Source organism: Scyliorhinus canicula, chromosome 4, assembly GCF_902713615.1.
Source record: "Scyliorhinus canicula chromosome 4, sScyCan1.1, whole genome shotgun sequence".
Classification (NCBI taxonomy): Eukaryota; Metazoa; Chordata; class Chondrichthyes; order Carcharhiniformes; family Scyliorhinidae; genus Scyliorhinus; species Scyliorhinus canicula.
The window spans coordinates 134,986,981-135,013,030 of NC_052149.1; the positions used below are offsets into that span (position 1 = coordinate 134,986,981).

Genomic DNA, 26,050 nt, shown 5'->3' on the forward strand with positions numbered 1-26,050 from the left:
GAGAATCGCCAAACTGGCGCCGGTTCCAATTTCATGCAGGAAACTGGATTCTCTGCCCCGTTGCCGACCATGATTTTGGCGTCAGGGTGCGGAGAATCCAGCCCATTATTCCTTTGTCAATAATTTACAGTTTCCTCTCAACGTCACCTCACTCATTTAAGATAAAAATCTGACGACATAATCAAAAACCCTGCATTTGTGTAAACACCTTTCACAACTTCAGAACGCCCAATTAACACCAGTTAAATATTTTCAGAGTCAAGTCACTGTTTCTAATGTGCAATTTGTGCATAGCAAGATCCTTCAATCAGCAATATGACAAACCACATCATTTGGTTTGCACTGAGTGCTGAATTTGGGTGCATTTGAGTGCGATAGTGAGAGTTTGGTGACTTGGGAGTTATGAGGGTTCATTTTTATCTAAAGTCTAGTCTTTTATTTTGTTAATTAACTTAAAAGTTGCTGTTTGGTTTGGAAGAAGGTGAATTTTCAATCAGCTTTAAACAAAGGTTCTACTTGTAGGTACTTGCAACTGGAGCTTGTTAATTAGTTAATTGGTACAGACTTGGTTTGCACTGAACTGATTTTGGGTGCATTTGAGTGCTACAGTGAGAGTTTGGTGACTGAGGGAGTTAGGTGAGGAGGGAGCAAGGTGCTCATTTCATTTCATTTTCTCAAAGAGCGAGAAGGGAGCCAGGTGTTTACAGAGAGTGCAGCTGACTGGGAGCAGAGTCGGAGGACGGAGTTCCAGTTGGCCCACAGGGCAGCTATATTCTGTAAGGTAAGAGGGGATGGAGGCTAGGGCAGTTGCATGATCCTCCTGTGGGATGTGGGTGATGAGGGATACCACCTATGTTCCCGCTGACTATACCTGCGGGAAGTGCACCCAACTCCAGCTCCTCTGAGACCATGTTAGGAAACTGGAGATGGAGCTGGATGAACTTCAGATCATCCGGTAGGCAGAGGGGGTAATAGAGAAGAGTTACAGGGAGGTAACCACACCCAACGTACAGGACAAGAGTAGCTGGGTTACAGTCAAGGGAAAGAAAACAAATAGGCAAACAGTGTAGGGATCCCTCGTGGCCGTTCTCCTTCAAAACAAGTATACCGTTTTGGATTCAGTTGGGAGGGAGGATCTACCGGGGGAAGGCCCTAGCGGCCAGGTCTCTGGCACTGAGTCTGGCTCTGGAGCTCCGAAGGGAAGGGGGGAGCATAGAATAGCAATAGTAATAGGAGATTCAATGGTTAGGGGAATAGATAGGAGATTCTGTGGCCACGAGCGAGACTCCCGGAAGGTATGTTATCTCCTGGGCGCCAGGGACAGGGATGTCTCGGATCGTGTCTTAAGGTTCCTTAAGGGGGAGGGGGAGCAGCCAGAAGTCGTGGTGCACATTGGTATCAACAACATAGGTAGGAAAAGGGTTGTGGAGGTAAAAAACAAGTTTAGGGAGTTAGGCTGGAAGTTAAAAGCCAAGACAGACAGAGTTGTCATCTCTAGTTTGTTGCCGGTGCCACGTGATAGTGAGGCTAGGAATAGGGAGAGAGTGCAGTTGAACACGTGGCTGCAGGAATGGTGCAGGAGGGAGGGCTTCAGCTATTTGAATAATTGGAGTGCATTCTGGGGAACGTGGGACCTGTACAAGCAGGATGGGTTGCATCTGAACCAGAGGGCCACCAATATCCTGGGAGGGAGGTTTTCTAGTACTCTTCGGGAGGGTTTAAACTAATTTGGCAGGGGAATGGGAACCGGATTTGTAGTACAGCAACTAAGGTAGCCGATATTCAGGACGCCAAAGCGTGTAGTGAGACAGTGGGGAAGGTAACACTGACAAAGGAGAGTACTTGCAGGCACGGAGATGAGTTGAAGTGTGTATACTTCAAAGCAAGAAGCATCAGGAATAAGGTGGGTGAACTTAAGGCATGGACCTGTACTTGGGACTACGATGTGGTGGCCATCACGGAAACTTGGATAGAAGAGGGGCAGAAATGGTTGTTGAAGGTTCCTGGTTATAATGTTTCAATAAGATTAGGGAGGGTGGTAAAAGAGGTGAGGGTTGCATTGTTAATTAGAGATAGTATAACAGCTGCAGAAAGGCAGTTTGAGGAGGATCTGCCTACTGAGGTAGTATGGGTTGAAGTCAGAAATAGGAAAGGAGCAGTCACCTTGTTGGGAGTTTTCTATAGGCCCCCCAATAGCAGTAGAGATGTGGAGGAAAGGATTAAGAAACAGATTTTGGAAAGGTGCAGACGTCACAGGGAAGTAGTCATGGGTGACTTCAACTTCCCAAACATTGAGTGGAAACTCTTGAGATCAAATAGTTTGGATGGGGTGGTGTTTGTGCAGTGTGTCCAGGAAGCTTTTCTAACACAGTATGTAGATTGTCCGACCAGAGGGGAGGCCATATTGGATTTTGTACTGGGTAATGAACCAGGGCAAGTGATAGATTTGTTAGTGGGAGAGCATTTTGGAGATAGTGACCACAATTCTGTGACTTTCACTTCAGTAATGGAGAGGGATAGGTGCGTGCAACAGGGCAAGGTTTACAATTGGGGAAGGGTAAATACGATGCTGTCAAACAAGAACTGAAGTGCATAAGTTGGGAACATTGGCTGTCAGGGAAGGACACAAGTGAAATGTGGAACTTGTTCAAGGAACAGATACTACATGTCCTTGAAATGTATGTCCCTGTCAGGCAGGGAAGAGATGGTCGAGTGAGGGAACCATGGTTGACAAGAGAGGTTGAATGTCTTGTTAAGAGGAAGAAGGAGACTTATGTAAGGCTGAGGAAACAAGGTTCAGACAGGGCGCTGGAGGGATACAAGATAGACAGGAGGGAACTGAAGAAAGGGATTAGGACAGCTAAGAGAGGGCATGAAAATCTTTGGCGGGTAGAATCAAGGAAAACCCCAAGGTCTGCTACACATATGTGAGAAATATGAGAATGACTAGAGCGAGGGTAGGTCTGATCAAGGACAGTAGCGGGAGATTATGTATTGAGTCTGAAGAGATGGGAGAGGTCTTGAACGAGTACTTTTCTGCAGTATTTACGAATGAGAGGGGCCATATTGTTGGAGAGGACAGTGTGAAACAGACTGGTAAGCTCGAGAAGATACTTGTTAGGAAGGAAGATATGTTGGGTATTTTGAAAAACTTGAGGATAGACAAGTCCCCGGGCCTGACGGGATATATCCAAGGATTCTATGGGAAGCAAGAGATGAAATTGCAGAGCCATTGGCAATGATCTTTTCGTCCTCACTGTCAACAGGGGTGGTACCAGGGGATTGGAGAGTGGCGAATGTCGTGCCCCTGTTCAAAAAAGGGAATCGGGATAACCCTGGGGATTACAGTCCAGTTAGTCTTACTTTGGTGGTAGGCAAAGTAATGGAAAGGGTACTGAGGGATAGGATTTCTGAACATCGGGAAAGACACTGCTTGATTAAGGATAGTCAGCATGGATTTGTGAGGGGTAGGTCTTGCCTCACAAGTCTTATTGACTTCTTTGAGGAGATGACCAAGCACGTGGATGAAGGTAAAGCAGTGGATGTAGTGTACATGGATTTTAGTAAGGCATTTGATAAGGTTCCCCAGGGTAGGCTTATGCAGAAAGTAAGGAGGCATGGGATAGTGGGAAATTTGGCCAGTTAGATAACGAACTGGCTAACCGATGGAAGTCAGAGAGTGAGGGTGGATGGCAAATATTTAGCCTGGAGCTCAGGTGCTGGTTTAGCTCACTGGGCTAAATTGCTGGCTTTTAAAGCAGGCCAGCAGCACAGTTCGATTCCCATACCAGCCTCCCCGGACAGGCTCCGGAATGTGGCGACTAGGGGCTTTTCACAGTCACTTCATTGAAGCCTATTCGGACAATAAGCGATTTTCACTTTTCATTTTCAGTTACCAGTGGCGTACTGCAGGGATCAGTTCTGGGTCATCTGCTGTTCGTGGATGAGGGAGTTGAAGGGTGGGTCAGTATATTTTCAGACGATACGAAGATTGGTGGTGGTGTGGATAGTGAGTGCTGTTGTCGGCTGCAAAGAGACATAGATAGGATGCAAAGCTGGGCTGAGAAGTGGCAGATGGAGTTTAACCCTGAAAAGTGTGAGGTTGTCCATTTTGGAAGGACAAATATGAATGCGGAATACAGGGTTAACGATAGGGTTCTTGGCAATGTGCAGGAGCAGAGAGATCTTGGGTCGATGTTCATAGATCTTTGAAAGTTGCCCTGGGCCAAGTAGATAGAGAAGAAAGCCTATGGTGTGCTAGTGTTCATTAGTAGAGGGAGGTGATGATGCAGCTGGACAAAACCTTGGTAAGGCCACATTTGGAGTAGTGTGTGCAGTTCTGGTTGCTCCATTTTAGGAAGGATGTGGAAGCTTTGGAAAAGGTGCAAAGGAGATTTACCAGGATGTTGCCTGGAATGAAGAGTAGGTCTTACGAGGAAAGGTTGAGGGTGCTCAGCCTTTTCTCATTAGAATGGAGAAGGATGAGTGGCGACTTGATAGAGGTTTATAAGATGATCAGGGGAATAGATAGACAGTCAGAGACTTTTTCCCCGGGTGGAACAAACGATTACAGGGGACATAAATTTAAGGTGAATGGTGGAAGATATAGGGGGGATGTCAGAGTTAGGTTCTTTACCCAGAGAGTAGTGGTGGAATGGAATGCACTGCCTGTGGAAGTAGTTGAGTCGGAAACATTAGGGACCTTCAAGCGGCTATTGGATAGGTACATGGATTATGGTAGAATGTTGGGGTGTAGATGAATTTTGTTCTTAATCTCGGACAAAAGTTCGGCACAACATCGTGGGCTGATGGGCCTGTTCTGTGCTGAATTTTTCTATGTTCTATCTGTTATACAGTATTGATGTTGCTTTTGAGAGGTTCTTTTAAATGGCTTCTGGAGAATTTCCCTACGCTCCTTCAAAATAGTACCATGGAAGCTTTTACATCCGTCTGAGGCAGGGCAGCACTCCCTCTGTGCTGTAGCAACGGAGCAACTTAGATTATGAGGTCAGTTCTGAGGAATGGGATTTGAAACCACAAACTTTCTGACTCAGAGGTGAGAGTGCTGCTGCCTGAGATACAGCTGGCCGCGGCTGAATAGAAGTTTTGAGTCTCACATTATTTTCAATTAAATGAAAGTTAACTTCATCATTCTGTTTGTATTCAACAGCTGGACTGGAAAGACTGTGAAAAGGTTGTTAAAAAGAACAGTATCAGTGGGCAGAGATTTTTGGTAAGTGTTCGGTTTGTTTTTGGAACTGTTCTGATGTCTCACGATATGTATTCCATCTGCTGTTCAACCTGTTTCCTTGAGCTCCCCCAATGACTAAGTGGGTGAGGGCATTACTGTGTGTACTACCAAGCCTTTGCAAATCAGACAGATCCAGCTTCAAGATCTGCTCTATGCTGAGAGCGTCAGAGGATCAGCTGCAGGGAAGGAAATGAGCTAGAAATTAGGTGAAAATGCAGATATGCTGGGTATCCACAAGGGATAAGGCTTACATTTACCATTGAGAAGGTCAGCAGCTTATAAAGAGCAGGGGCCCTGGGCTTGTCCATGGCCTCATACACAAGGCACACCTTTCATAGAATCGTACAGTACCGAGCAGACCCTTCAGCCCATCACACCTGCACTGACAAAGAAAAAACTACTCTAATCTGCACTGGATTTGAGAGCAGCTTTGCAGACCAAAGCTGTGAGTAAAAAAACAGGGATTGTTAAAATTGGAGAGCGTGAAATATGGAGGGAAATAATGCTGTGGCTTTCTGGAGAAAGGACTTGTGCCATTACCATCTTCCTTTGCCAGCCACTCTTCACTGCAATTTTCTGCTTTTGGGCTGCCTTGGGCGGAATCTATATTATCCGCTTGACACATGCCCAAGGGAATGGCCATCACATCACCCATTTGCTGCCAGTACCTGTAGCTGAAGAAACACAGAAAACAACAGTAATGTGTTTAGACTGATTGAACACCTTCACTGAGCACAAAGATATGGGTTAAATTTGCAAAAGCTTTTCCTTCAAAGCTCAATCTAAGATGTCGGAAGTGCAGAGCTCCTATCAGATTTCCTAAAGTGTAACAGAAAAGTTTTGATTGTAGGTCTGAGGGGTAATGCCTACTGAGGCAGGGTAGAAGCTGATCTTTGTTCCAGGATTTAAACCCAATGAGAGTGAAGGAACGGCCAATATTATGGCATTGCAAGTGGGGTTGTTATATGTGCCACCTGCCCTTGTTCTTTGAGGTGGGAGAGAGCTTGGAAAGTGCTGGCTAAGTAGCCTTGGTGAGTTGCTGCAATGCATTTTGTAAATGGTGGAATCTGCTGCCGCTCTGCGTCGGTTGTGAAGGAAGTGAGTATTGAAGGTGATGGATGAGGTGCAAATAAAGTGGGGCGTTTTATCCTGAATGGTGTTGACCTTCTCGAGTGTTGTTGGAGCTGCAGTCAAACAGACAAGTGGAGAATATTCCATCACATTCCTGATTGTGGACAGGGTTTGGTGAGTCAGGAGGTGCATCACTCCACAGAATTCCCAACCTCTGACATGCTCTTGTAGCAGCAGTATTTATATGGCCAGTCCTGTTCAGTTTCTGGCCAATGGTTACCCCCAGGATGTTGGTAGTGGGGATTTAGTGGTGGTAATGCCATTGAATGTCGAGCTGTGATGATTAGATTCTGTCTTGTGAAGATGGTCATTTCCTGGCACTTGTGTGATGTGAATGTTACTTGTCACTTGTCAGCTCAAGCCTCAATGTTGTCCAGGTCTAGCATCATGCTTTAGTATCTAACAAAGGTGGATTTATACTTTGTGGGACTCCACGCTCATCTTCATTTCTGAGCCCCCCCCCCCCATGATGTCACATCTCTCCCAATCCCGCCACCATTACCCCATAGAACGAAAAGGCACAAGCCATAAAATCACACAAATTGATCATTGTTTTAGTAATTTTCAAGCCCCACGTTCATAGAACATAGAACGATACAGCACAGTACAGGCCCTTCGGCCCTCGATGTTGCACCGACATGGAAAAAAAACTAAAGGCCATCTAACCTACACTATGCTCTTATCATCCATATGCTTATCCAATAAATTTTTAAATGCCCTCAATGTTGGCGAGTTCACTACTGTTGCAGGTAGGGCATTCCACGGCCTCACCACTCTTTGCGTAAAAAACCCACCTCTGACCTCTGTCCTATATCTATTACCCCTCAATTTAAGGCTATGTCCCCTCGTGCTAGCCACCTCCATCCGCGGGAGAAGGCTCTCGCTGTCCACCCTATCTAACCCTCTGGTCATTTTGTATGCCTCTATTAAGTCACCTCTTAACCTTCTTCTCTCTAACGAAAACAACCTCAAGTCCATCAGCCTTTCCTCATAAGATTTTCCCTCCATACCAGGCAACATCCTGGTAAATCTCCTCTGCACCCGTTCCAAAGCTTCCACGTCCTTCCTATAATGAGGCGACCAGAACTGTACGCAATACTCCAAATGCGGCCGTACTAGAGTTTTGTACAACTGCAACATGACCTCATGGCTCCGGAACTCAATCCCTCTACCAATAAAGGCCAACACACCATAGGCCTTCTTCACAACCCTATCAACCTGGGTGGCAACTTTCAGGGATCTATGTACATGGACACCGAGATCCCTCTGCTCATCCACACTACCAAGAATTTTACCATTAGCCAAATATTCCGCATTCCTGTTATTCTTTCCAAAGTGAATCACCTCACACTTCTCCACATTAAACTCCATTTGCCACCTCTCAGCCCAGGTCTGCAGCTTATCTAAGTCCCTCTGTAACCTGCAACATCCTTCCGCACTGTCTACAACTCCACCGACTTTAGTGTCGTCTGCAAATTTACTCACCCATCCTTCTGCGCCCTCCTCTAGGTCATTTATAAAAATGACAAACAGCAACGGCCCCAGAACAGATCCTTGTGGTACGCCACTCGTAACTGAACTCCATTCTGAACAATTCCCATCAACTACCACTCTATGTCTTCTTTCAACTAGCCAATTTCTGATCCACATCTCTAAATCACCCTCAATCCCCAGCCTCCGTATTTTCTGCAATAGCCAACCGTGGGGAACCTTATCAAACGCTTTACTGAAATCCATATACACCACATCAACTGCTCTACCCTCGTCTACCTGCTCAGTCACCTTCTCAAAGAACTCGATAAGGTTTGTGAGGCATGACCTACCCTTCACAAAACCATGCCTACTATCCCTAATCATATTATTCCTATCTATATGATTATAAATCGTATCTTTTATAATCCTCTCCAAGATCTTACCCACCACAGACGTTAGGCTCACCGGCCTATAGTTACCGGGGTTATCTCTACTCCCCTTCTTGAACAAAGGGACCACATTTGCTATCCTCCAGTCCTCTGGCACTATTCCTGTAGCCAATGATGACCTAAAAATCAAAGCCAAAGGCTCAGCAATCTCTTCCCTGGCATCCCAGAGAATCCTAGGATAAATCCCATCCGGCCCCGGGGACTTATCTATTTTCACCTTGTCCAGAATTGCCAACACTTCTTCCCTACGCACCTCAATGCCATCTATTCTAATAGCCTGGGTCTCAGCATTCTCCTCCACAATATTATCTTTTTCTTGAGTTCATTCTCACAATCTCACTAACCTTGCTCGCCTGGGGCTTTCAAGGCAACTTACTGCCTCACTCGCCATCTCCTTGCGCTGGTAAGGCTTGATTCGGCACCTTGCTGTTGCAGGTTGGCCCCCCCCCCCCCCCCCCCCCCCCCCCGAGCCCTGAATGGGTCGAGTCGCTCCTCGCTGCTTGACGGCCACTTGGATCGTGTCTCTCGTCCAGCTCCTTGTCTCGCTGTGTGTTGCTGGCTGGCCTGCCCTCAGCCAGGGCCGGCCCAAGGCACCGGCAACTCGGGCAGTCGCCCGGGGCGCCATGTGCTAGGGGGCGCCAGAGACTCGGGTCCCGCGCATGCGCAGTTGGGCCGGTGCCAACCAGCGCATGCGCGGTGGCCGCCCTCCCCCAGGGCGGCCCCCCTCCGCCCCACCCCCCTCCCGCCCTCCTCCGTCCGCCCCCCCCCTCCGTCCGCCCCCCCCTCGGCCCCGCCCCCCCCGCCTCGGGCCCCCCCCCCGCCTCGCCCCCCCCCCCCGCCTCGGGCCCGCCCCCCCGCCTCGGCCCCGCCCCCCCCGCCTCGCCCCCCCCGCCTCGGCCCCGCCCCCCCCCCGGGCTCGCCCCCCCCCCGCCTCGGGCCCCCCCCCCACCTCGGCACCCCCCGCCCCCCTCTCGGCCCCGCCCCCCCTCGCCCCCCTCTAGGCCCCGCCCCCCTCGCCCCCCTCTCGGCCCCGCCCCCCTGCCCCCCTCTCGGCCCGCCCCGCCCCCCCTACCCCCCCCCGACCCCACCCCCCCCCCGACCCCGCCCCCCCACCCCCCCGCCCCCGCCCCCCCTACCCCCCCGGCCCCGCCCCCCCTACCCCCCCCGGCCCCGCCCCCCCCGAAGGGCACCGAAGTTCAGCTTGCCCGGAGCGCCAGCAACCCTAGGGCCGGCGCTGCCCTCAGCCCTGGGTCAAGAAACCTGCTGGCTGTGCCTTTTTTCTCAAAAGTAAAACGCAGGGAGCGGGATTCTCCGTCGGTCCATGCCGGAATCGGGAAAGGCTATTGGGCGGAGAATAGATCATGAGGCCAAAATCATGGCCGGCGCCAGGTACCTGACAGAGTGCCATGCTTCAGTGCCTCAACAGTGGTGCTAATACGTTCTACTCCGCACATACAATAATCGTATCATTAGTGGACCTGACCCTGTATTACCAACGGCGAGTTTCACTTGTGGTTTTAAAAATTGGGAATCACTGTGGCTGATGAGGGAGGGAGAGGAAGTAGGACATGCAGAGGCACGATCGTGGCCTGCCAATCATGCTGCTGACAGAGCTGGCAGACCTGGCTGGGGAAGGGGAACAGAGATGGGTTCTGGGGTTAGCGTAAACCCCCAGAGGACCGGGGAGTCCAGGCACAGACCGCCATTGCTGTGGTCTGCAATGGCCATCTTCCTGCGCACCTCTCTGTCTGCCTTCTGAGGTCCATGGTTGTGTAGAGTGACACAGGTCATATGGGTGACCCCATCCCACCAACTCCAGCCCCCACCCTCTATCCCACCAACCCTGCACACCATTCCCCACCCTCTACTCACCACACCCCACCAATTGCCCACCCCTACAGGCCACCATCGACCGGCATGGCAGCACGTGGACAACCCAAGGGCAACTCCCACTGTAGTCTTGACAGGAGGGCGCTGGACGGGGCTGCAGAGCGTACTGTTGACATGTAGCACCAGCTGACTTGAACTTTTATGCCATGGCGTCCTTCCAGGCGCTGAGTGGGGACCAGTCTTCGATCTCATGGACATCATGGAGGCCCTATACACCCAATCAGCACAATACATCAATTCAATTTGGATCGAGCCCATCAGGAAGTCCGGGCAGCGGGGTTCACCGTCTTCGCCGAAATGCCCCAGGTCCAGGGCCTGACCAACAGGATGCATGTTGCCCTATCAACACTGCCCCATGACGGGCCGGTCTTCACAAACTGAAAGGGGTTCCACTCAATGAACGTGCAGCTGGTTTGTGACCATCAGATGCACATCATGCAATCCTGCGCCCGATACCTGGGCTGTGTGGACGATGCCTTCATCCTGGCACGCTCGACGATTCTGGACATAGAACATAGAACAGTGCAGCACAGAACAGGCCCTTCGGCCCTCGATGTTGTGCCGAGCAACGATCACCCCACTCAAACCCACGCATCCACCCTATACCCGTAACCCAACAACCCCCCCCTTAACCTTACTTTTTAGGACACTACGGGCAATTTAGCATGGCCAATCCACCTAACCCGCACATCTTTGGACTGTGGGAGGAAACCGGAGCACCCGGAGGAAACCCACGCACACACGGGGAGGATGTGCAGACTCCGCACAGACAGTGACCCAGCCGGGAATCGAACCTGGGACCCTGGAGCTGTGAAGCATTTATGCTAACCACCATGCTACCGTGCTGCCCTCGTCCTCGTCCATCAGTCCTCGTCTGACGAGGAGGATGCGGGGTGAGCGAAGATGGGCAGCACATGGGTCCCTTTTGGCGGCCATCTTCTGGGGCGACTGGGCCTGGATGTACCCGGCTGTAGGCGGGAGTCCAGGGTGGAGTGGTGCTGCCCTATTCTGCCGGCTGGCCATCAGAAGCACGGGGGGGGGGGGGGGGGGGGGTGTCAGCGTCCCGGATGGCTTCATCTGCTGTAAGTGCACCCAACTGGAGCTCCTCACAGACCACATGGTTCAGTTGGAGCAGCAGTTGGATGCACTTAGGAGCATGCAGGTGGCGGAAAGCATTATAGATAGCAGTTATATAAATGTGGTCACACCCAAGGTGCAAGCAGAGAAATGGGTGGCCACCAGAAAGGGCAGGCAGGCAGTCAGTGCAGGAATCCCCTGTGGTTGTCCCCCTCTCAAACAGGTATACCCCTTTGGATACTGTCGGGGGGGGGGGGGCAGCCTATCAGGGGAAAACAGCAGCAGCCAGAGCAGTGGCACCACGGCTGGCTCTGATGTTCAGAAGGGAGGGTCAAAGCACAGAAGAGCAATAGCCATAGGGGATTCTATAGTCAGAGGCACAGATAGGTGCTCCTGTGGACATGAAAGAGACTCCAGGATGGTATGTTGCCTCCCTGGTGCCAGGGTCCAGGATGTCTCCGAACGGGTCACGGGCATCCTGAAGGGGGAGGGCAAACACGCAGAGGTCGTTGTACATATTGGTACGAATGGCATAGGCAGGAAGGGGCATGATGTGCTGCAGCAGTTGTTCAGGGAGATAGGCAGAAAGTTGAAAGACAGGACCTCTAGCGTTGCAATCTCGGGATTACTCCCTGTGCCACGTGCCAGTGAGGCTAGAAATAGGAAGATAGAGCAGCTAAATACGTGGCTAAACAGCTGGTGTAGGAGGGGAAGGTTTCCGTTATCTGGACCACTGGGAGCTCTTCCGGGGCAGGTGTGACCTGTATAAGAAGGACGGGTTGCATCTAAACTGGAGAGGCATAAATATCCTGGCCGCGAGGTTTGCTAGTGTCATACGGGAGGGTTTAAACTAGTATGGCAGGGGGGTGGGTACCGGAGCAATAGGCCAGAAGGTGAAAGCATTGAGGGAGAACTAGGGAATAGGGCCAGTATGGCTCTGAGGAAGAGCAGACAGGGAGATGTTGCTGAAAACAGCAGGTCTGGTGGCCTGAAGTGCATTTGTTTTAATAGTATAAGTATAATAGGTAAGGCAGATGAACGTAGAGCTTGGATTAGTACTTGGAACTATGATGTTGTTGCCATTACAGCGACCTGGTTGAGGGAAGGACAGGAGTGGCAGCTAAACGTTCCAGGATTTAGATGTTTCAGGCAGGATAGAGGGGGATGTAAAAGGGGTGGCGGAGTTGCGCTACTGGTTAGGGAGAATATCACAGCTGTACTACGGGAGGACACCTCAGAGGGCAGCGAGGCTATATGGGTGGAGATCAGGAATAAGAAGGGTGCAGTCACAATGTTGGGGGTTTACTACAGGCCTCCCAACAGCCAGCGGGAGATAGAGGAGTAGATAGGTAGACAGATTTTGGAAACGAGTAAAAACAACAGGGTTGTTGTGATGGGAGACTTCAACTTCCCCAATATTGGCTGGGACTCACTTAGTGCTAGGGGCCTGGACAGAGCAGAGTTTGTAAGGAGCATCCAGGAGAGCTTCGCAAAACAATATGTAGACAGTCCAACTAGGGAAGGGACTGTACTGGACCTGGTATTGGGGAATGAGCCCGGCCAGGTGGTAGAAGTTTCAGTAGGGGAGCATTTCGGAACAGTGACAACAATTCAGTAAGTTTTAAAGTGCTGGTGGACAAGGATAAGAGTGGTAGTAGGGTGAATATGCTAAATTGGGGGAATGCTAATTGTAACAATATTAGGCAGGAACTGAAGAACCTAGACTGGGGGAGGATGTTTGAGGGTAAATCAACATCTGACATATGGGAGACTTTCAAATGTCAGTTGAAAGGAATTCAGGACCGACATGTTCCTGTGCAGAAGAAGGATAAATACGGCAAATTTCGGGAACCTTGGATAAAGAGAGATATTGTAGGCCTCATCAAAAAGAAAAAGGAGGCATTTGTCCGGGCTAGAAGGCTGGGAACAGACGAAGCCTGTGTGGAATATAAAGAAAGTAGGAAGGAACTGAAGAAAGGAGTCAGGAGGGTGAGAAGATGTCATGAAAAGTCATTAGCAAATAGGGTTAAGGAAACTCCCAAGGCTTTTTATACGTACATAAAAAGCAAGAGGGTCGCCAGGGTAAGGATTGGCCCACTGAAGGATAGGCAAGGGAATCTTATGTGTGGAGCCAGAGGAAATGGGCGAGGTACTAAATGAATACTTTGCATCAGTATTCACCAAAGAGAAGGAATTGGTGGACGTTGAGACTGGAGAAGGGTGTGTAGATAGCCTGGGTCACATTGAGATCCAAAAAGACGAGGTGTCGGGCGTCTTGAAAAATATTAAGGTAGATAAGTCCCCAGGGCCGGATGGGATCTCCCCCAGAATACTGAAGGAGGCTAGAGAGGAAATTGCTGAGGCCTTGACAGAAATCTTTGGATCCTCACTGTCTTCAGGTGATGTCTCGGCGGACAGGAGAATAGACAATGTTGTTCCTTTGTTTAAGAAGGGTAGCAAGGATAATCCAGGGAACGACAGGCCGCTAAGCCTTACATCAGTGGTAGGGAAATTACTGGAGAGAATTCTTTGAGACAGGATCTACTCCCATTTGGAAGCAAATGGACGTATTAGTGAGAGGCAACATGGTTTGGTGAAGGGGAGGTCGTGTCTCACTAACTTGATAGAGTTTTTCGAAGATGTCACAAAGATGATTGATGCATGTCGGGCAGTGGATGTTGTCTATATGGACTTCAGTAAGGCCTTTGACGAGGTCCCTCATGGTAGACTGGTACAAAAGGTGGAGTCACACGGCATCAGGGGTGAGCTGGCAAGGTGGATACAGAACTGGCTAGGTCATAGAAGGCAGAGAGTAGCAATGGAACGGTGCTTTTCTAATTGGAGGGCTGTGACTAGTGGTGCTCCGCCGGGATCAGTGCTGAGACCTTTGCTGTTCGTAGTATGTATAAATGATTTGGAGAAAAATGTAACTGGTCTGATTAGTAAGTTTGCAGATGACACAAAGGTAGGTGGAATTGCGGATAGTGATGAGGACTGTCAGAGGATACAGCAGGATTTAGATCGTTTGGAGACTTGGGCGGAGAGATGGCAGATGGAGTTTAATCCGGACAAATGTGAGGTAATGCATTTTGGAAGGTCTAATGTAGGTAGGGAATATACAGTGAATGGTAGAACCCTCGAGAGTATTGAAAGTCAGAAAGATCTAGGTGTACAGGTCCACAGGTCACTGAAAGGGGCAACTCAGGTGGAGAAGGTTGTCAAGAAGGCATACGGCATGCTTGCCTTCATTGGCTGGGGCATTGAGTATAAGAATTGGCAAGTCATGTTGCAGCTGTATAGAGCCTGTTAGGCCACACTTGGAGTATAGTGTTCAATTCTGGTCACCACACTACCAGAAAGATGTGGAGGCTTTAGAGAGGGTGCAGAAGAGATTTACCAGGATCTTTCCTGCAATGTGGTGACTAGAACAATTCTAGATAACCTCCCTGTTCTATGTTCTATTCTTTGGCTAATAAAGGAAATCCTACCATTTCCCTTCTGAATCACCTTGTCAACTTGTCCCATTACCTTTAAGGATCAGCACGCATTCTCCAAGATCTCTCTGTTCCTCCACACTGCTCAACATCCTCTTGTGTATTCTCTTTCCTTGTTGCATCTCCCAAATGTATTACCTCACACTTATCTGGATTGAATTCCATTTTTCACTTCTCTGCCCAACCTACCAGATTATCTATATTAAAGCTTCTTTCTTCATTGTCAACCACACGGTCAATTTTTGCATCATTGGAAATTTCTTTGTCATACCCACTACATTTGAGTCCAGAGCTTCAGTATAAACTGCTAAAAACAAAGGATCAAGCACTGAGCCCTGTGGAACCCGTACTGAAAACAGCCTTCCTGTCAAAAAAAAACACCTGTAAACCCCTTTGCCTCTTGCCACTGAGCAATTTTGGATTTTAACTCTCTGGGATCCTAAGGGCTTTTAATTTTTTTCACACTGCCATGTGTGTAACCTTCTCAAAATCTTTGCCAAAATGCGTGTAGGCCACATCCACGGCACTGTCCTTGGCAATCTTCCATGTTACTTCCTCAACCATTGTGCTACCTCAAGAGGGTGGACACGGTAGCACAGTGGTTAGCACTGTTGCATCATAGTGCCAGGGTCCTGGGTTTGATTCTCGCTTGGGTCACTGTCTGTGCGGAGTCTGCACATTCTCCCTCTGTTTGCGTGGGTGTCCTCCGGGTGCTCTGGTTTCCTTCCACAGTCCAAAGATGCGCAGGTTAGGTGGATTGGACATTCTGAATTTTCCTTCTGTGTACGCGAACAGGGGCCGGAGTGTGCCGACTAGGGGATTTTCACAGTAGCTTCATTGCAGTGTCAATGTAAGCCCAGTTGTGACACTAATAAAGATTATTATTATATTATAAAAGATTCGGTCAGGCATGACCTTCCCTTAACAAAGCCATGCTCGTGTCCTTGATTAATCTGTGCTTCACTAAATGAAGGTTTATATTGTCCCTCAGAACTGATTGAATAATTTGCTAATGGACCTATAATTACTCAGTTTGTCCTTCCTCCTGTTTGAAACATTGGTACAACATTGGCAGTCCTTCAAATCCCTGACATCTCTCCAATAACCAGGGAGGATTGCAATATGATGAACAGAGCCACTGCAGTTCCTCCCTTGCTTCTTTTAACAACCTGCCATTCGCTTCAGCCAGGTCTGGCGATTTACCTACTTTCAAGGATGCCAAACCCTAATACTTCCTCTATTGTAAAGTTTACCACATCCAAAATTTCACACTCTTCCTATTTAACTATGATGTCTTTCATCATTAACCCCCTCATTGTGAAGACAGCCAGAAAATATTCATTAAGAATCGCATCCTCTCTGAGACCTGGCTTTCAGACATGGCAGGCTTCCTCTGTCTGGAGAAAATTAAGTTTGCCATGAAGGGGTCTCTGCTGGGGTTCGCCCGGAGGTGGCAACCATTTGTCGACTTCCTCGCAGAGAACTAATCGTCAGCAGAAAAGGAGAGGGGGGGGGGGTTAGGTTAGTGTAGGTTTGGGGGGTAAGTAATGGCAAGACCTGCGGGAGAGGGTGGTGGAATTTGCACAATGTATATATTTCTCTTGTTATTTATATTGTTGATTTTGTTGCTGTTAAAATGCCAAATACCTCAATAAAACGTTTATTTAGAAAAAAAAGAATCGCATCCTCCATCTACACACATGGCTAATCTTTTTTGCCCCTTTTAGACCCTACTCATTCTTTAATCATCCTTTTGCTCTTCATATTTGACATAATGGGGCCTCACGGTAGCATGGTGGTTAGCATCAATGCTTCACAGCTCCAGGGTCCCAGGTTCGATTCCCGGCTGGGTCACTGTCTGTGTGGAGTCTGCACGTCCTCCCCGTGTGTGCGTGGGTTTCCTCCGGGTGCTCCGGTTTCCTCCCACAGTCCAAAGATGTGCGGGTTAGGTGGATTGGCCATGCTAAATTGCCCGTAGTGTAAGGTTAATGGGGGGATTGTTGCGTTACGGGTATACGGGTTACGTGGGTTTAAGTAGGGTGATCATTGTTCGGCACAACATCGAGGGCCGAAGGGCCTGTTCTGTGCTGTACTGTTCTATGTTCTATGTATTTATAAAGGATCTTTGGGCATTCCTTGAATTTACTAGCCAGTATTTTCCCATACCTCCCTTTGCTTTCCTAATTTCCTTTCTAATTTCACCCCAACTAGGCTTTAATCTCAACTAGGCTTCAGCTCTTTATGTTTGACATAAGCTTCACCTTTTTTGCCTCGAAGCAACTTGTCATCCACAGATCATCACAGCCTTTTTCCTTTTGGGAACATGTTCATCCGGAATTTCCTTCTTGAATGCGCCTGAGTAACTCTGACACCGATTTATTCTCGAATAGCCGTTTCCAGTCTACTTCCCCGAAATCACTTTTCAACTTGGTCAAATTGCCCTTTTGAGAACCAATGTGGGACTTTACTCTGATCTGCTCTTTATTTTTTTTTCGGTAATTATGCTAATTATAACTGAATTATGATCACAAACACAAAAGTGCTCTCCCAGTAATATTCCTTCCAACTGCCCAGCTTCATTTCCTAAAACTAAATCCAGAATTGCACCTCTCTCTGCCCCACTGTTGGGCTTGCAACAAACCAACTAAAACTGTTCATGGAGAATTCATTTGGGGAATTCTAAGTCCTCCATACCTTTTACATTGACTGCATCCCAGTTAATATTAGGGTAATTGAGAACCTCCACAATTACCCCCTCATTCTTTATGCATTTGTCAGATTTATGCACTTGTCAGAAATCTGCCTACAAATTTGAACATAGAACATTACAGTGCAGCACAGGCCCTTCAGCCCTCGATGTTGCGCTGACCTGTGAAACCCCCCTGAAGCCCATTTACACTATTCCCTTATCGTCCATATGTCTATCCAATGACCATTTCAATGCCCTTAGTGTTGGCGAGTTCACTACTGTTGCAGGCAGGGCATTCCACGCCCTTACTACTCTGAGTAAAGACCTACCTCTGACATCTGTCCTATATCTATCTCCCCTCAATTTAAAGCTATGTCCCCTCATGCTAGACATCACCATCCGAGGAAAAAGGCTCTCACTGACCACCCTATCTAATCCTCTGATCATCTTGTATGCCTCAATTAAGTCACCTCTTAACCTTCTTCTCTCTAACAAAAACAGCCTCAAGTCCCTCAGCCGTTCCTCATAAGATCTTCCCTCCATACCAGGCAACATCCTGGTAAATCTCCTCTGCACCCTTTCCAATGCTTCCACATCCTTCCTTAATATGGCGACCAGAACTGCACGCAATACTCCAAATGCGGCAGCACCAGGGTTTTGTACAGCTGCAACATGACCTCATGGCTCCGAAACTCAATTCCTCTACCAATAAAAGCGGACACACCGTACGCCTTCTTAACAACCCTCTCAACCTGGGTGGCACTACCAAGAATTTTACCATTAGCCCAGTACTCTTCCTGCTATTCCTTCCAAAATGAATCACCTCACACTTTTCTGCATTAAACTCCTGTTGCTACACCTCAGCCCAGCTCTGCAGCTTATCTATGTCCTTCTGTAACTTGTAATATCCTTCTGCACTGTCCACAACTCCACCGACTTTAGTGTCATCTGCAAATTTACTCACCCATCCTTCTACGCCCTCCTCCAGGTCATTTATAAAAATGACAAAAAGCAGTGGCCCCAAAACAGATCCTTGTGGTACACCACTAGTAACTGGACTCCAGTCTGAACATTTCCCATCAACCACCACCCTTTGTCTTCTTCCAGCTAGCCAATTTCTGATCCAAACTTCTAAATCACCCTGAATCCCATGCCTCCGTATTTTCTACAATAGCCTACCGTGGGGAACCTTATCAAACGCTTTACTGAAATCCATATACACCACATCAACTGCTCTACCCTCGTCCACCTGTTGGTTCACCTTCTCAAAGAACTCAATAAGGTTTGTGAGGCACGACCTACCCTTCACAAAACCATGTTGACTATCTCTAATCAAATTATTACTTTCCAGATGATTATACATCCTATCTAAACCTTTCCAATACTTTGCCCACAACAGAAGTAAGGCTCACTGGTCTATAGTTACCGAGGTTGTCTCCACTCCCCTTCTTGAACAAGGGGACAACATTTGCTATCCTCCAGTCTTCTGGCACAATTCCTGTAGACAAAGATGACTTAAAGATCAAAGCCAAAGGCTCAGCAATCTCCTCCCTAGCTTCCCAGAGAATCCAGGATAAATCCCATCCGGCCCAGGGGACTTATCTATTTTCGCTCTTTCCAGAATTGCTAACACCTCCTCCTTATGAACCTCAAGCCCTTCTAGTCTAGTAGCCTGTATCTCAGTATTCTCCTCGACAACATTGTCTTTTTCCTGCATGAATACTGATGAAAAATATTCATTTAGCACCTCTCCTATCTCCTCGGACTCCATGCACAACTTCCCACTACTGTCCTTGACTGGCCCTACTCTTACCCTAGTCATTCTTTTAACCCTGACATATCTATAGAAAGCTTTAGGGTTATCCTTGATCCTACCTGCCAAAGACTTCTCATGTCCCCTCCTGGCTCTTCTTAGCTCTCTCTTTAGATCCTTCCTAGCTAACTTGTAACTCTCGAGCGCCCTAACTGAATCTTCACGTCTCATCTTCACATAAGCCTCCTTCTTCCTCTTTTTTTTAATAAATTTATATTACCCAATTATTTTTTCCAATTAAGGGGCAATTTAGCGTGGCCAATCCACCTACTCTGCACATTTTTGGGTTGTGGGGGCGAAACCCACGCAGACACGGGGAGAATGTGCAAACTCCACACGGACAGTGACCCAGAGCCGGGATCGAACCTGGGACCTCAGCGCCGTGAGGCGGTTGTGCTAACCACTAGGCCGCCGTGCTGCCCTCCTTCTTCCTCTTGACAAGTGTTTCAACTGCTTTAGTAAACCACGGTTCCCTCGCTCAACCACTTCCTCCCTGCCTAACAGGTACATACTTATCAAGGACACGCAGTAGCTGTCCCTTGAACATGCTCCACATTTCCATTGTGCCCAGCCCCTGCAGTTTTCCTCTCCATCCGATGCATCCTAAGTCTTCCCTCATCAAATCATAATTGCCTTTCCTCCAGATATAACCCTTGCCCTGTGGTATATACCTATCCCTTTCCATCACTAAAGTAAATGTAATCGAATTGTGGTCACTATCATGCAAAGTGCTCACCTACCTCCAAATCTAACACCTGTCCTGGTTCATTACCCAGTACCAAATCCAATACGGCCTTGCCTCTCGTTGGCCAATCTACATACTCTGTCAGGAAACCCTCCTGCACACATTGAACAAAAACGGCCCCATCTAAAGTACTCGAACTATAGTGTTTCTAGTCAATATTTGGAAAGTTAAAGTCCCCTATAACAACTACCCAGTTACTTTCGCTCCTATCCAGAATCACCTTTGCAATCCTTTCCTCTACATCTCTGGAACTTTTCGGAGGCCTATAGAAAACCCCTAACAGGGTGACCTCTCCTTTCCTGTTTCTAACGTCAGCCCATACTACCTCAGTAGATGAGTCCTCATCAAACGTCCTTTCTGCCACCGTAATACTGTCCTTGACTAACTATGCACCCCCCCCCCCCCCTTTACCGCCTTCCCTGAGTTAACTGAAATATCTAAACCCCGGCACCTGCAACAACCATTCCTGTCCCTGCTCTATCCATGTATCCATGTCTCCGATATGGCCACAACATCGAAGTCCCAGGTACCAACCCATGCCGCAAGTTCACCCACCTTATTCCGGATGCTCCTGGCATTGAAGTAGGCACACTTTAAACCACCTTCCTGCCTGCCGGTTCACTCCTGCAACTTTGAAACCTTAGTCATGACCTCACTACTCTCAACCTCCTGTATACTGGAGCTACAGGTTCCCAATCCCCTGCTGAGCTAATTTAAACCCTCCCGAAGATCATTACCAAATTTCCCCCCCAGGATATTGGTGCTCTGGTCCAGGTGTAGACCATCCCGTTTGTAGAGGTCCTACCTACCCCAGAATGAGCCCCAATTATCCAGGAATCTGAAACCCTCCCTCCTGCACCATCCCAATATTGCCAACTCATCTCCTATTTTATCCTCTTGTACCAGATCTCTGAGGTTTTGGTAAGATCCGGTTAGAGACCAATTACGTTTTGTTTAAAGTAGACAAATTTTGAAATTCAAAACACTTGCTAAGAGAATAAAACCACAAGATCCCATTGGTTTTGAACAAATACAAATAAAATTCACTGTGCAATGTCAGAAAGATAAAACAATTTACAGTATCTATCTTCTACTCTAACATTCAGGGTTCATCTGAGGTACATGCGAATTACAAACATTGAACACACCACACTGTACAATAAATAGCAAATGTGACCAAGACGTATCCCATGGATTTCTAAACAACCCACCCAGACATCAGTAAACACTGAGTCAACCAATCTCATTAGAACTCCTCCGTCTCCCTTATGAAGGACTCCAAACTTCTCACTTTTGAAGATATGGGGCGGAATTCTCCATTGCCCGACCCCAAAATCATAATCGGCGATCGGGCGGAGAATCAATTCCAACGCCAGAATTGGGACCAACGCTGGAAGTGATTCTCTGCCCCCTCCGAAATAGCGTCATTGTGACACATGCCACGCGCAGTCGTAATGCCTTTGCCGCCTCATCGGTAGTCCCACCCACGATGCTCTGCCCCCGATGGACTGAGTTCCCGACAGTGCGGGACACGTGTGGTCACACAAACCCGGTGTGGAGGCTGCGGACTGTGTCCAGCAGCGCCAAGCTCGGCCGGGATCCGTGCTGCTTGCTAGGGGGGCTTCTGCGAGGGCTGGGGGGACTTGTGGGGGTGGCCAGGGGGTGGGCTGTGGAGTCATGGATGGCGGGTTGGTTCCGCGCTCGGCCAGCACCATGTTATACGGCGCGTCTGCTGCAGATCGTCAGTCGTGTGCAAACGCGGCCTGGGACCTGGCCATTCTCCAGCTGTTTTCGAAGCGGAAGTTTCAGTCGGCGGCTGTGCGAGCCCCTCACCGGTACTGGAATCGGTGAGGGGTTTACACCGATTTTCTTCCAGGTAAACCTCCCGTGGATTCTCCGTTCGAGCTGGCACTTACCGCAGGAACGGAGAATCTCGCCCATTGCCTCTAAATTCCATCAAACACCATTCCAATTTGGACTGCCTCAACGACGGCGCACCTGCCAGGATTTCAATGTCAATTCTTGAGATCCCGTTCCCCTGGATTTCTGAGTCTGCGCTGCAAGCTCTACTTATTGGCACAGCTTCAGCCTTTTACTATCCAGGTAGCTTCACTGTCCCTGGATTTCATTGAACTCCAATATCCCCAGCTATGGAAATCTATATATTCTCCCAGGGCCTCTTTTCAGGCCTAACCCTTTCCAGCATGGAGCGAGTGATCTTCTACCACCTTCTCAGCTCCTCATGGCTGCTCCTGAGCCTCAACGACACAGAGCCAGCTAACAGCAACGCTTTTGCTGTTTTGAACTTGCACGCAGCATCACCTGTTTAAATGTGGCATTTTACCCTGCTACAAAACACCCCCTACTCCAGGAGTCACACCGATAAATTGAAAAACTAGGGGTGCGATTTAACGGAAATGTTTCTCAGTGTGTTTGCTAGCTGGAACTGCTGGGAGATCCCCAATGTTTGGCCTGGCGAGGCCATCACCACTATAAAACGTTAATTGGTCCACTTCATGAGGCTCCACGGGCTTCATGCCGCAAATGATGTCCAAAAGGCTGATTTTCCTGGATTGCTTCGCCAGTCCCCTGCTAACAAGGGAGAGCAGCACTTAAACCGTTCCTGCACAGTCAACCAAACACAGCTCACAGCCATGTCACTGAGGAGACCAGCTGTAATTCATGGATGCAAACCTGGCCAGATTTTTGGACGCTGTCGAGATCAGACGGGATGCCCTGTTCCCCCAAGGATCTCGGAGGATCAGCCACAAGCCACTGCCGCCTGGGAGGAAGTGGCAGTGGCCATCAGCTTGGGGAGAGTCACCAGGAGGACTGGAACTCAGTGTCGTAAGAAGGTCAATGACCTCCACCAAGCTATACGGGTGGGTTGGCACTGGCCAATTGTAGCTTTACTCCCAAAACAAAACATCTCTCTGGACTGCATTTCATTGCAATAAGTAGAGACATCTCCTCTCCAATTCTGCAGAAAGGGAAGACCATCTGCTCTTTTATGATCTTTCCTTTATTGCTGTTAACCCCTTAAGTCAACGTGGCCCCAACCTTTGAAGTAAAGTCTTCAAGTTGCTTTGGGTACATTTATCCCATTTTCTGCAGTTGAACTTTAATCTTCCCAGGACCAAAAATTACCACTAAAATATTAATATGAACTTTATAAACCTTCTCATTATCTCATCCGGAAACGCCATTCCTGCCTCAAGTTATGGGTGAGATTTTCCTGCCCATCCACGCTGAGATCACCCATTCCTGCCAAATGTCAATTGACGTTTGGCTGGTCTGACTGTGACCTTAATTCTACTCCCATGCTGGCCTCTCCATAACCTTTGACACTGTTGCCAATCCTCCCTGTGCAGATGAACTACCCACAATGCTGTAGTCTTGCCTCTGACTGCACTCCCCACAGGAGTTAGAGAGTATGATACTCTGAGGGCACCTAAAGTACCTGCCTACTCTGGTTTTTTTGTCTTTCTGACAGTTACCCAGTCTCTTTGTCTGCAGTTTTGAAAACTTAAGGGTTACCACCTCCTGAAGTGATACACATTGTCCTGGACAAACCACAAGAAGCTCCTCCAGCTGACAATACTTCCTGCACCTGTGGTTATTCAGGACCTGGGAACCACCCTAGAGTTCTCACATTGGACAGAATGTGCATACTATGGTGTCTGAAATGCCCTGATATAACTCTGTTCATTAGAGTAATGGAAAAGCAGGTGAATGAGGAAAGGCATCATCATCAGGTACTCCATGGAATCGCAAAGGCCAAGTGTGTCCAGTTTCTCAAGTTGCTCCAACACAGAGGGGTAACAGGCAGGCAACACAGCCATCAGAACTTGGCTGTAGCTGCAGAGAATCTTACCTATCAGCCTAACTATACTGTAACTTAGTGGCTGTCCCCAATCACTGCCACAATCCTTTTCACTCCCCACACTTGAATGGTCTCCTATTCCCTGATATAATGGTCAGTTTTCTGGCCGACCCTGCAAACTTTGCCCCATTCACATAGGCATCAAGAACTTGTCGGATAAGGACAAAGGCTTCTCCAGTACCACACTCCAGTACCACACGCTTACCTATCTGACTCATAGTCACAGCCTCCTGTTACTGATCACTATTTAACCCGAAGCAGTGTGACTGCCTCCTGGATCAATGTGTCCAAGTAACTTTCCCCCTTCCTGATGCACTGCAATGTCTGTGCCTCGGACTCCAGTTCAACAGTTCACACTACACAGGCTTCAGACACTTGGCACAGAAGTGCTTATCCGGGGCTGAGATGTTCTCCATAAACTCCAAAATGCTGCAACACACAGCCTGAACTGCTATCCCAAGTAAACTGGTTTTATTTATTTAATTAAAAATTAGATATTTAAGCAACTTAGCTCATATTTGTTTTAGATTTTCTAACTATTCAATCTATTTGTTACAGATAGACTAAATTAAATGTCGCAATAATTACAGCACACAAGGAGACCATTCAGCCCATTGAGTCCATTCTAGGTTACCCCATGTTTTCCTATTAATCTTGACCTCTTTAGTTTGTGATTTCCTCAACTATTTACAGTAATAGCATATTCCGAAATTGCCTCTTATTGCACAGATTCAGCAATCATTGCTCTGTTTATATCTCTTTGGGCCTCTCCTCTGGTGCTCTGCATTCTCCTTATAGAAGTAAGAAGTCTTACAACACCAGGTTAAAGTCCAACAGGTTTGTTTCAGCCACCAGCTTTCGGAGCACTGCTCCTTCCTCAGGTGAGGATCTCCACATCTTCATAGAAGGAAACATATAAACATAGAAAATAGGAGCAGGAGATCATTTGACTCTTTGAACTTGCTTGACCATACATTCTAATCATGGACGATCATCCAACTCAACAGCAGGATCCCGCCTTCCCGCCCCATATCCTTTGATCCTCCTCGGCCCAAGTGCTATATCTTTTTTTTTTAATAAATTTAGATTACCCAATTATTTTTTCCAATTAAGGGCAATTTAGCATGGCCAATCCACCTACTCTGCACATTTTTGGGTTGTGGGGGCGAAACCCACGCAGACACGGGGAGAATGTGCAAACTCCACACAGACAGTGACCCAGAGCCGGGATCGAACCTGGGACCTCAGCGCCGTGAGGCGGTTGTGCTAACCACTAGGCCACCGTGCTGCCCTCCAAGTGCTATATCTAACTACTTCTTGAAAGCATACAATATTTTGGCCTCAACCACTTTCAGTGGTAGTGAATTCCACAGGCTGACCACTTTCTGGGCGAAGAAACTTCTCCTCATCTCAGTCCTAAATGGTCTACCAAGGATCCTCAGATTGTAACTATTAGTTCTGGACACCCCTGTGATGATATGCATAAGCAATCATGGAAATAGTAATGTTTGCGACCTCCAACCAGCAGGTGGCAGTAAAGAACAACCACATGACATTGTTACCTCAGGTACTCTGGAGATAGTCATTGTGGACAGTCACATTTGTAGTAGCTCTTAGATAATTTATAATCATTAGTAGTTTTTGATAACTTCCTCATGGTTATCAAGCCCGCGTTATTGTTTAGCAAGAATCTGGTTTGGCGCAGGCTTCAAGGGCCTGTTCCTGTGCTGTAATTTTTCTTTGTTCTTTAATAAACATTTAACTAGTCACAAACTGGACAGCACAGTAGCATAGTGGTTAGCACAATTGCTTAACAGCTCCAGGGTCCCAGGTTTGATTCCTGGCTTGCATCACTGTCTGCACGTTCTCCCCGTGTGTTCGTGGGTTTCCTCCGGGTGCTCCGGTTTCCTCCCACAGTCCAAATATGTGCAGGTTAGGTGGATTGGTCATGCTAAATTGCCCTTCGTGTCCAAAATTGCCCTTAGTGTTGGGTGGGGTTATTGGGTTATGGGGATCGGGTGGAGGTGTGGGCTTGGGTAGGGTGCTCTTTCCAAGTGCCGGGGCAGACTCAATGGGCCAAATGGCCTCCTTCTGCACTGTAAATTCTATGAAATCAATGGACGTTCTGTAGTGCACTTATTCTGACCGGCCAAGC

The 26,050-nt window shown here is 48.2% G+C and overlaps 1 protein-coding gene across 1 annotated transcript in view; it reads left to right on the plus strand.

Annotated features, from left to right (window-relative positions):
* LOC119965024 (lymphocyte cytosolic protein 2-like) overlaps positions 1-26,050 on the plus strand; it is a 220,454-nt gene that overhangs the window by 11,809 nt on the left and 182,595 nt on the right. Inside the window, exon 2 of the mRNA XM_038795232.1 lies at positions 5,171-5,233. Coding sequence (XP_038651160.1) covers positions 5,171-5,233 — 63 coding nt within the window. The remainder of the gene's footprint in view (positions 1-5,170; positions 5,234-26,050) is intronic.